We start from the raw sequence: 12,372 nt of genomic DNA, 5'->3' as shown, positions 1-12,372 counted from the left end.
TTTTATATGTTTTTTGAGACCTGGTTTTCCTGATTTGTTTTGAATTTGCACATAACTACAGCCTCCCTTCTGGATTGTTCTGTAGTTGTGCAACACTGCTTTATTCTGTAGGAGAGCAACCTTTGCTGTATGGATGGATTCCATATGGACACCAGCTAAGGAAATCCTCTTACTGGTCACCATATAAGGAGAGCCTCTTCCTGGTCTCTTGCTGATCATAACCGCTTGCTGTTTAATAGCCAGTTTATGTCTTCATTTTACACCTTAAGCAGTATCTTTGCAGTTCTGCTTAGTCAGGCAGTTTGCTCAGCTACAGTTTGGATTCCAGGAAGATTTCAAAAGATCACCGAGTGCTTAGCTCAACAGATCTTTTGCCTGGATTCCAAACAGGGTCACATGGTCAGACTTGTCTAGGCCTGCCAAGTTTCTACAGTAAGGCTTGTAACAGAGGAAAATCCTACACACAGCCTGGCATTTCAAGGACAACATCATTTCTGTTGTTACTACAAACAACTTGTATATATTTCAAGACTAAATGATTTACAGCTAACATTCTTAGCTGAGGAGTCCACAATTGCATTCAACTTTAAATAGTGAAAGTCTGCAAAATACATGTGCTTCTATTGGCATAATTGTCTCAGCCTATGACAGACTCATTCATGAACCATTAGCCTGTCACTCCGAGGAACCCCTTTCCACAATCCAAGCACTGATATAGTTTCTGAAGTGTGAATTCATCAATGTTTGTTAACTCTGAGCAAAGACCTTTCCTCACTGCAAGCATATATAAGGTTTTTCCACAGTGTGGATACGCTGATGGATAGTAAGGTGTGCACTCTGAGCAAAGCTCTTTCCACACTCCAAGCATTTATAAGGTTTCTCACCAGTGTGGATACGTTGATGGACAATAAGATGTGAATTTTGAGTAAAGCCCTTTTTACACTGCAAGCATTTAAAAGGTTTCTCCCCTGTGTGAATACGCTGATGGGTAGTAAGCTCTGAACACCAGGCAAAGCTCTTTCCACACTGCAAGCATTTATAAGGTTTCTCCCCTGTGTGGATACGCTGATGTTTAGTAAGCTCTGAACGCCAAAAAAAGCTCTTTCCACACTGCAAGCATTGATAAGGTTTATCACCAGTGTGGATACGCTGATGGATAGTAAGCTCTGAACTCTCAGCAAAGCCCTTTTCACACTGCAAGCATTTATAAGGTTTCTCCTCAGTGTGGATATACTGATGTCTGGTAAGGTGTGAATTCCGAGCAAAGCTCTTTCCACACAGTAAGCATTTATAAGGTTTCTCCCCAGTGTGCATATGCTGATGGATATTAAGCTGTGAACTCCGAACAAAGCTCTTTCCACACTGCAAGCATTTATAAGGTTTCTCCTCAGTGTGTATATGCTGATGGATATTAAGCTGTGAACTCCGAGCAAAGCTCTTTCCACACAGCAAGCATTTATAAGGTTTCTCCCCAGTGTGCATATGCTGATGGATAGTAAGCTGTGAACTCCGAGCAAAGCTCTTTCCGCACAGCAAGCAATTATAAGGTTTCTCCCCAGTGTGGATACGCTGATGGATATTAAGCTCTGAACTCTCAGCAAAGCCCTTTTCACACTGCAAACATTTATAAGGTTTCTCCCCAGTGTGGATATACTGATGTCTATTAAGGTGTGACTTCTGAGCAAAGCTCTTTCCACACTGCAAGCATTTATAAGGTTTCTCCCCCGTGTGGATACGCTGATGGACAGTAAGCTCTGAACTTGAAGCACAGCTCTTTCCACACTGCAAGCATTTATAAGGTTTCTCCCCCGTATGGATACGCTGATGGACAGTAAGATAGCAACTCCGAACAAAGCTCTTTCCACACTGCAAGCATTTATAAGGTTTCTCACCAGTGTGGACATGCTGATGGGCAGCAAGATATGAACTCTGAAGAAAGCTCTTTCCACACTGCAAGCATTTATAAGGTTTTTCCCCAGTGTTAATACGTTGATGGCCAGAAAGTTCTCCCTTCCAAGCAAAGCTCCTTCTATGTTCTGAGCATTTATCAGGTTTTTCCCCTGTGTGGATTTTCCAGTGTGTATCAAACCCTTGGGATTCAGCAGCCTGAGAAGCACAGCATTCATTCCCACTCTCCTTTTTTGTTCCAGTGTTTCTCTTCTGCTGTTTTCCGTCAAACAGAATGTGTTGTGGGTCACCCTCAGGCTTTTTCTGGGGACCATCAACCACTGCAATAAAGAGAAATGCCTTGTAAGATCTTCAAGCAAAAGCAAAACAAAGGTCATTAACTACTCTTCATAACGAAAGAACCGGAATCACTTAAAGGAAAGACAAATTCTGCCCTGTATTTATCAGCTGTTGACACTTCCTTGGAGGGTAGTTCCAGCAGAGACAAGGTAGCCCAGTGGAACCTTCATGTTCAGAGGCAGTCTCTATAGGAAGAGGGATGCTTTGGTTCTGCTCCTCTTTTTGTGAACTTTCCAGGGACTCTAGTTGAACACTGTGTGAAACAGGAGGCTGGACTAGAGGCACCTCTATCAAATCTCTATATTTGAACACAGAACTGACTGTGTTCACTGGACAGTGATTTTGGAGCAGTGCTTTACACCTGAACTAAGGAGACACAATTTGAACTCTAAATGTATAAAGCTCACTGTACTCTCCACCCCCAAAAAACTTCAACCTCCTAAGCCCTGTGTTCTGTGGCCCTGCCTGCAGAGCACAGGCAGGTGGTGACTGGAGACTGGGCATTTCCAGTGGTGGCCGCTTGTCTGGGGAATGTCCTCCCCCCTTTAAACCTGCCTGGAGCTGACCTAGTCAGGTGAAAATGTTTCTTTTCCAAGCACGCTTTAACTTGGGGATTGATCTTTTAAGTTGTTTTAGGGTCTTCTTTGAACTTGAGGGGTGTTGTCAGAAAATATTTGATGCAACTTTGTAGCTTTTTCACACTTGTGTGACCTTGGATTTTTAAACTAAGTCTTCAGTCAATATTTAGGATCTTATGCTATTGTTTTGAGTTTTGTACCAACTTGAGCAAGTCTGTGAACAGGCAGCATAGAAATGAAATAAATTAATGTGTATTAAAGCTGAGCACCCAATAAACATTTCCTGCCAATCTTAGGTACAAAACAGCCAGCATTTTGTTCCTGTTTTAACTTGGCTTTCATACTTGAGAAAGCTTTCCTGGCCATTCTCAGGCTGTTGCTTCTTGAGAAATCCCTCCAATCCCCACCTGCTGAAATTTAGCTCAAGAGAAGTCCTACCCCCTTCCACCACACAAGTAGGCAGATACCTGCTGATCTCTCTGTTTCTTCTGCGTCTTGGACAAGTGGATCTCCTGCTTCTTCCACTTGGGACATGGAATCAGGTTGGAGAAGCAGAAGTCCTTCTACAGGGAAAAGAAACAAACCAGTGACTTCCAGACATCCCAACTCTTAAGAAATATTCAGATTTTAAAGCAGACTCGAATGTAGACAGAGCCACCGTTTCCCTTCAACTTGGAACTGCCCAATTGAATTCCAGAGAAGCCTCGGAGGCTGGAATTCAACAAGCTGATCAGAACTTAGAGCTGAACTTCACCTGCTGAAATCCTGGTGTTTTTTTTTAATTGTTACCTCTGGGCTCTGCCACCTCATTTTACTGAATCTGGAGTCATGCTTAAGCCTACACTGGTGTAACAGGAATAAACATAGCAGAAGCCCTCCAATTCATACTATCTTCCCCCTCTGCCTCACACGTATCATCCTCAAGTCCCAGGGGAGGGTGTAATGTCCTCAGGGCAACCAAAGGTCTTTTTGTACTTTGGAAAAAGCAAATTGAGGGCTTTATACAAATATTATTGTTGTTTTATTATTATTTATTGTATTATTATTGTTGTTATTTCAAATGCTCCTTTCCATGGCTGCTCCGAAAGACCCAAGAGGAGGCCTTATTGACAGCCCACAAACTGTTATGGAGGCCAATCTCCCTCCTGCCCTCCTTTCAATGGATTTTCCCCTCTGAAGAACAATTACATTGCTCAGTACTCAATGGGCAGTCAGGGATGTGGGGAGAGCTTTTCCTTTAAAAACCAATATTTTCGCTTCCACAGTAATACTATTGGAGTCCAGCAAGTATTCAGAACCCCCTCCCTTGCCTACGTTTGGACCTTCTACGTTCCCCTATTCAGTCTTCATTGGAAGAGCCCTACCATGGTCCTGATTGGTGGTGGTGATAGAAAGTGCTGTCAAGTCACAGCCAACGTATGGCAACCCTGTAAGGTTTTCAAGGCAAGAGATGGACAGAGGTGGTTAGCCATGGCCTTCCTCTGCTTAGTGACACTGGAACCACCCTGCTTAGCTTCCATTAGAGGTTGAGACCGGGCTAGCCTGGGCCATTCAGGTCAGAGCTGGGGTCCTTCTTAGAAGGAATGGTTTCTACCTTCAGCATGTCTGCATCAACGGAAATAAGAGCCTTACCCAGGGAGGACACATTCTCATAACTGTCCACCATGACTTCCTTGTGAAGCCTTCTTTGGTCTGGATCCATCAGGGCCCACTCCTCCTCCGTGAAATGAACAGATATCTCCTGAAAGGTCAACAGACCATGTAAAGAGAAAGAAGAACTCTGCCATCACAGATAATGTAACAACCCCTTTCATAGGGACTATAATCCAAAAGGACTATAATTAGATGTTTGGTTTTAGTGTGTTTAGAACATCATCATATCTTTTAGATTTTCTATCCAGTGAGCAATACAGATAGCAGCTGAGGGAGAGATAGAGAAATTCTTCCTGGCCTAGTGAAGGGCAGGGAGACACCCAAGGGCATGATCCTGAGTTCCACACTTACCTGATCTGGCTGCATGGAATCCGCTTTTTCTCCATCACAATGACATGGCAAAGAAGATATCATTGGTTTTATGGCATCACCTGGAAGGACAAGAAGATCAACGGAAAGCGTTATATACTTTCCAAGTACTTTGTTTTATGCTTCCTTGGTGGGGGGATTCGAATATTCCTCTCTTGGCTCATGATCTCAACTTTCCCTGCATCCTCATTTAGCATAGTCTTGGTCCTGTTATCATCTACAAAACTATTTGTGTGTTTGTCTGATGGGTCATAATTCACAGATATAAGGAAGCACTCTGCAATGCAAGGAACTGGCAGAGGTAAAGAAGGACACAAAAACCGCCACCAAATCCCAGAATCTCCTTCCATGTGGCAAGACTATGAGCTCATCTGGAAAAAGGCAGCCTTGCTTTTGGTGAAGGACCAGCAGTTACCCTCCTGACAAGGTACTGAGTGGGACACAGTGGGAGACGCCACTGACACATCAACTTTATTCTGTTTGCATGCCTTCTTTGATGTTTCAGCCCCAATCAACTATCCTAGACCAAATACTTTATTCCATCTTCCAAAGGTTCTGTGTTGTTAAAATCAAATATTCTTATCGAATCTAATACTGTTGTTCTACCTTGTAATCCACTGGTTGCCTGACACTCTCATCTAACCTGTTTACTGATTGTGTTTCTTTTTATCGTAGATACACTCTGCCTTGAGTCCTAGTTAGAAAGGAAAACACTGTTGGTGTTATTAATAATTTCATTTATTACAGTTTATTATTAGATTTGGCTGGGTAGGGCTTTAAAAGTCAGAACCAGCACCATGAAGTTGATTCGGTATTTAATCTGGAGTCCATTCAGCTGACGGAGCATCGTCTTCATTGGATAATGAGTTTGGAGCAGAGCTTTACAACTGAGCTACAGAGATCCAGTCTGAGGTTCAAACTTATAAAGCTCATCATACTCTCCACGCCCCTGAAAAATTTGGCCTCCCAAACCCCGTTGGCCTCCCAACCTGCTGAGCTGAGGCAGGTGGTGACAGGAGACTAGGCATTTCCAGTGGTGGCCCCTCATCTGGGGAATTCCCCCCTCTTCTTTTAAACTTGCCTGGAGCTGACCTAGCCAGGTGAAAACATTTCTTTCCAATCAGGCTTTAACTTGGGGGTTTATCTTTCTAGCTGTTTTAGGATCTTCGTTAAAGAACGTTCTCAGGAAGTTTTTGAGGCACCTTGGTGTTTTTTTTATGCTCTTCATGTGTTGTTGGATTTTTAAACTGATTGTATAGACAGTATTTAGGATCTTATTGTATTGTTTTGAGTTTCGCGCCAATTTGAGCAGGTCTGTGAGCAGACAGCATATAAATAAAGCAGAGCACTCAATAAACATTTCCTGCCATCTTAGGTACACACCACCCAGCATTTTGTTCCCTGTTTTAGCTTCTCTTTCACACTTGAGAAAGCTTTCCTGGCCATTCTCCAGCTGTTGCCTCTTGAGAAATTCCTCTTGGTGAAATTTAGCCCAAGAGACGTTCTACCCGCTTCCACCACACAAATAGGCAGATACCTTCTGATCTCTCTATTTCTTCTGCATCTTGGACAAGTGGATCTCCTGCTTCTTCCACTTGGGACATGGAATCAGGTTGGAGAAGCAGAAGTCCTTCTTTGGGGGAAAGAAACAGACCAGTGATTTCCAGACATTCCAACTCTAAGAAATAATTCAGATTTTAAACCAGACTAGAGTATAGACAGAGCCACCCTTTCCCTCCAACTTACAACGGGAAAAGTGCTCCTGCCCAACTGGATTCCAGAGATGCCTCAGAGGCAGGAATTCAGCAAGTGAAGCTCTTCAGGACATAAGAGCCGAACTTCACCTGCTGAAATCCTGTTGTTGTTACCTTAGGACTCTGCCTCCTCATTTTACTGATTCTGGATCCAGGACTAAGCCTATACTGGTGTAACAAGAATGAACACAGCAGGAGGGCCCCAATTCATAATATCTTCCTCCTCTGCCCCACACTTACCCTCCTTAACTCCCAGGGGTGGGTGTAATGTTCTCAGGGCAAGCAAAGGTCTTTTTGAACTTTGGAAAATGCATATTGAGGGCTCTATGCAAATATTATTATTGTTATTATATCAAATGCTTTTTTCCATGGCTGCTCTGAAAGGCCCAAAAGGAGGCCTCATTGCTCTCTCATAAACCGTTATGGAGGCCAATCCCCCTCCTGCCCTCTTTTCAATGGATTTTCAGCCCTGAAGAACAATGAGGTCGCATAGTCCTCAATAGAGTAGTCAGGGGGTGGCCTTTCTCCTCTGCCATGTTCCTTTTAGTTTACCAACCAATATTTGAGTCTAGTAAGTATGCAGAACCCTTTCCTTTGCCTGCCTTTAAATCTGTCAAGTCACAGCTGACTTATGACAACCCTTAAGGCAAGAGACGAACAGAGGTGGTTTGCTATTGCCTTCCTCTGCATAGTGACACTGCACTTCCCTGGTGGTCTCCCATCCAAGTACACACCTGGAACCACCCTGCTTAGCTTCCATTAGCTGTTGAGATCAGGCTAGTCTGGGCTATTCAGGACAGAGCTGGAGTCCTTAAAAGGAATGGTTTCTGCCTTCAGCATTTCTGAATCAAGGGAAATGAGAGCCTTACCCAGGGAGGCCACATTCTCATGATTTTCCACCATGACTTCCTTGTGAAGCCTTCTTTGGTCTGGATTCAGCAGGGCCAACTCCTTAGTGAAATGAACAGATACCTCCTGAAAGGTCCCCAGACCCTGAAAAGAGAGTGAAGATCGCAGATAATGTAACAACTTTCTCCCTTCTTAGGGGCATTCCAAAAGGACTATAATTAGATGTTTGATTGCAGGGTTCAAACCTGGCATAGGGAAGGGCAGGGGGACACCCACAGGCATGATCCAGATGTCCACACTTACCCGATCTGAATGCACGGAAACCGCTTTTTCTCCATCACGAAGAGATGGCAAAGAAGGTATCATTGGTTTTATGGCATCACCTGGAAGAATAAGAAGGTCAATGGAAGGTGTTCTATACTTTCCAAGTACTTTGTGTTATACTTCCTTGGTGGGGGGATTAGAATGTCCCTCTCTTGGCTCATGATCACAGCTGTCTCCACATCCTTATTTGCCTCCACACTTTTGCCAAATCTAATCTTTATTTTATTTATTTGTCGTATTTCTAACCTGCCCTCCCTGGCCCCAGCCAGCTCAGGGCAGGTAGCAATCTCTAAAACCATACAAAAATGCCTAACAACTATAAAACATCTGTAGAGCAGTTGATATAAAACCCTAAGGCATAAAATCATTGAAATTAAAAATCAGAACTAGAGATGGCGTGCAGTGCCCCTTGTGCTGATTGTAGAGCAGGCAGTCTCCCCTACGAAACCACACAATATATGTATGGGAGGGGGAGGGAGGCAAGTAAAGATGGTACCCGTGACCGTCCTTAACTGTAGGATTGGCAGAAAAGCTCTTTCTTGCAGGCCCTGCGGAACACTGTAAGCCCCCCACAAGGCCCTGATGGTAGTAGGCAAAGCATTCCACCAGAAAGCCCTGGTTCTCGTCGAGGACAGCTGCACATTCTTAGGGCCAGGGACCACCAGCAAATTATCATCTGACGATCGTAATGTCCTTCAGCGGGTATACCAGGAGAGGTGGTCCCGAAGATATGAGGTCCTGAGAAGATCATCTTGGTCCTGTTATCATATACAAAACTATTTGTATGTTTGTCTGATGGGTCAGAATTCACAGATATAAGGAAGAACTCTGCAGTGCAAGGAACTGGCAATGGTAAAGAAGGACACAAAAACAGACAGAAAATCCCAGAATCTCCTTCCATGTGGCAAGACTATTAGCTCATCCAGAAAAAGGCAGCCTTGCTTTTGGTGAAGGACCAGCAGTTACCCTCTTGACATGGTACTGAGACGACAAGGTTTGAGATGCTACTGACACATCTTTATTCTATTTTCGAGCCTTCTTTGAGATGTCACCACCAGTCGGCAATTCTAGCTTAAATACTTTATTCTATCTTCCAATACTTTATTCCATCTTCCAAAGATTCTGGGTTCTTAAATTCAAACATTCTTATCAAATCTAATACTGTGACAGCAGGTAGATTTCCCCTGACTATGGAAGATCCACTGATTTAGCAATTTGTAATAATCTCTTTTCCTTTCTGTAAAATGTATTAGGGCAACCAGGGAATAGCTTGTTGCTGGGCAGAATCTCCCTGTGTGTCTGTGAGCTAGTAACTGGGGCAAGAGTCATGGAGGGTTACAGTAAACCATAACAAGAACTGGGTGAAACTATTACTCCACTGCCGCCTCGATGTCTGGAGTGTTATCAGCCTACCCTGAATGTTGATGGGTTGTCATATCTTGAATTTGGATAAATATCCCTTCCTCAGTATGATCGGGGCTCAGAGATTTCTGCCCATTAGGGCCTCTGAGTCAGCAGCTGCAATAAACTGTTTTCTTGTAATATTGATCTCAGGTCTCTCTCTCCCCCCACGAACCCTTGTTTGCCGTATCATTTCTGGTGCCGTGCTCGTGAAGGGGGGAGAGATGGGGTGTTGCCCCCCTCTTACCCACCCGGCTTGGAGTGCTGGACCAGGGTGCCTTTGAGTCCTTTCTGCCGGCACGACCTTTTTTGGTTGAGAGAGTTACGCATGGACACCCTGGCCTCACTCACCCTGGTAGGGTGTCGTTGGAACCCAACAGGATCACAAGAACCAGCCCAGCACCTCCGGAGGAAATCACAGAAGGCAGGTGAGAATCAGGAAAGGGGTTTTAGTTCAGTTCTGGTGCCCTCTGCAATCAGAGGAAGGGAGGTCTGATCAACTTCCAGATTCTGCCCTAGTACAGCCATCAGGTTTGGTTGGAAACCGCAGAGATCTTAGGTCTGACAGGAAAAGGTTTGGAAATGGTGGGTGGTGTGTGAGAGTGAGTGAGTGGTTTTGTGTTTGATTGAAGGGGTGGATTGATTGTGAGAGAGACTGTTGTGGAACACTTTTGCATACATTTGTACACATTTTGGGAGGAATGGGTGGAAAGAAAGCTCTGTAGTGTCACCTCAGTGGGTGCCACGCAACTTTCCAAAAGTCTATCAGAATGTGGCCCTTCGTATATTTTGTGAACTGGACTGTGTTGCATATAGGGTCGGCTGGTCCGAAGGTAGTGTGTTATAGTTTTTTCAACTGATTGTTCTCTGTTCTCAGTCACAGACTGAGGGCATAGCAATAACTGTCTTGTGTGATTTGCATTGTACAATAGTGGTGTAAAGCAACTGGTAAATGTCAGAAGTGTTGAGCTTGGTATTTACTGGGGAAGGGTTTCTCCGTTTGAATAAGGTCCCGTATATTGATGGGTGGAGTGACTCTGTTACAAGAAAGTTGCCAAAATCTGCTTTTCGGGCTCATGAGAATTAGTGCCGTGTCATGGTTTTATGACTCACTCCTCCAAAGCCAGCCGGAGGAAGAGCAAGTCCCACGCCGTGCGGCCCCTGCTGCCCCTATATCCAGGCGGCGTCTGTATGCCTCCCCAACGTTTAACATAAGCCTGTACCCAGCCGGCACGTCAGTCAGGAATTTTGTTAGATCAACCGTGCCCAACGCTCCGGTTTTAAAAAGTCAATTCCCGAAAGCCCCAGCAAAAAGAAAGCCTCAGAACTGTAGCCCAAAAGACGCTCACCTCCCCTGCATGCCCAGCGCTCCGATAAGAAGTCAGCCTGTATTTGCATACCAGAGAATGGGGAGGGGGGAGGCCCACAACATAGACGATTGTCTTCCTACACAAGCATCCGAAAGCAGCAAATCTCTGCTTCCTCAAAGCAGCAGCCTCCTCAGCTCACTAGTCTGGAGGTTTTCAGAACAGGAAGCCAAGCCTTATTCTGAAAACCTCCAGACTAACAAAGACAACATTCAACAATAGCCATGCAGATTAGCTTTGGATTACACACATTAACAGATCACTTCAGGATACAATGGTTCCATATCAACATACCACACCCTCATTAGCACATTATCTTGATACTTACAGGACAATGATTAGCACATTACTTTTGCAGGACAGTACTCAGCTCAAACCAAACCCCTTTCTGACTATATATTACTCTTCCTACACCCTTGACACTGAGAGACACTGTCCTTCAGTGTTACTACTCTGAAGATGCCTGCCACAGTTGCTGGCGAAACGTCAGGAAAGAAAATTCCAAGACCACGGTTACACAGCCCGGATAACCTACAAGAACCAATGAACTCTGACCGTGAAAGCCTTTGACAATATTTTACTCTTGCCTTATTGATAACTGGGTAGCAAAAAGCTCTTGAATTTAAAGTACTGGAAGTTACTATGGCCTAAGAGCTCTTGAAATCTTATGACTTTGTAGCTCTTTGTATTGGCCTAATGCAGTATTTTCCAAATTTTTGACATTACTCATCATCATTTGAGTTTGGAGGCAGTTCTGTCTTCAACTACATTACTATATTGGTCCAATTATTCTGCAGCGATTTTAAATCGATTCTAGGTTTCTACATCCCCAAATGGAATTTCTAAACTGAGAGACTGGAGTGGAGCATCTTTCCCACACAGGACTGAGGTGGAGGGGGAATTAGAGCCGCCCTCCCTACGCTCAAGGAGGCCACCCAGTGGGAACAGCACCCCTTTTGATCTTACCTGGTAAAGCTGCTTTGTGGTAACGCTCCTGTGCCATCCTCTCCTGCACCTGAAACATAAGTGGGAAAGAAAGAGGAAAACATGCAAAGGTGGTTTCCAAAGAGTTGCGACAACCCCTGTCGATTTCGAGGGAATGTTTGTTCTTATCCTATGCTCCAGCACACTACTGAGATGCAAATTTGTCACCTGTTGGTCCCGATTCTTATCCTCCGCCTGGTTCAGGAGGAAGCCTTCTGCTAGGGTCACTGCCTGGGAACTCGTCTCCGGCCCCCATTCCATGACCCAGCTCTGCATCTCCAGAGGAAGGACAGCCAGGAACTGCTCCAGGATCACCAGGTCCAGCATCTCCTTCTTGCTGTGCCTTTCTGGCTTCAGCCACTGGTGGCAAAGATAGTGGAGTCGGCTACAGACCTCTCGGGGCCCCTTGGCCTCCAGGTAGCAGAAGTGCCTGAATTGCTGGCGATGCACATCTGGTGGGAGGACATCATTGTCTCCCAGGCTCTTCAGCACGGCTCCTTCCCACATCTCCGCTGTCCTCCCAACTTTGATGGCATCAAGGTCTTTTCTTGATTCAGGGACAGCTAAGTCTGGCTCTCTCCTTCCTTCCTTCTGCTACAAAGAGCCTCCAGCTGGACTAGCAGTTCACCTTCATCCGCTGCCAGATTCTTCTGTAAAGACAAGTGCCAGATCTGTAACCTCCTGAGAAGGCAAGACTGTTTTTTGCATTGAGATTTTATACACACACAAACACAGATGACATCCGCATTTTAAGAAGTGAGCTCTGATTCACAAAAGCTTATATTAGAATCAAGGGTGTCAGTCTGCCCTCCTGTTTTTAGTACGATAAACAAACATTAAAATGAG

At 44.7% G+C, this 12,372-nt stretch overlaps 1 protein-coding gene across 1 annotated transcript; it reads right to left on the bottom strand.

Moving 5' to 3' along the window:
• Nucleotides 1-771: 771 nt before the first annotated feature.
• Nucleotides 772-12,033, bottom strand: LOC130474737 (zinc finger protein ZFP2-like). Its single transcript, XM_056846471.1, has 8 exons — nucleotides 11,920-12,033; nucleotides 11,509-11,557; nucleotides 7,754-7,833; nucleotides 7,471-7,594; nucleotides 4,830-4,909; nucleotides 4,420-4,605; nucleotides 3,264-3,388; nucleotides 772-2,257 (listed from the first exon to the last, which is right to left on the bottom strand). Exons 1-8 carry the CDS (start codon nucleotides 12,031-12,033, stop codon nucleotides 772-774), a joined length of 2,244 nt encoding a protein of 747 aa, XP_056702449.1.
• Between the last annotated feature and the right edge of the window lie 339 nt (nucleotides 12,034-12,372).

This window comes from Euleptes europaea, chromosome 1 (genome assembly GCF_029931775.1).
Source record: "Euleptes europaea isolate rEulEur1 chromosome 1, rEulEur1.hap1, whole genome shotgun sequence".
Taxonomy (NCBI): Eukaryota; Metazoa; Chordata; class Lepidosauria; order Squamata; family Sphaerodactylidae; genus Euleptes; species Euleptes europaea.
The sequence above is the reverse complement of the archived record's forward strand: the minus strand, read 5'-3'. Positions and strand labels throughout refer to the sequence as shown.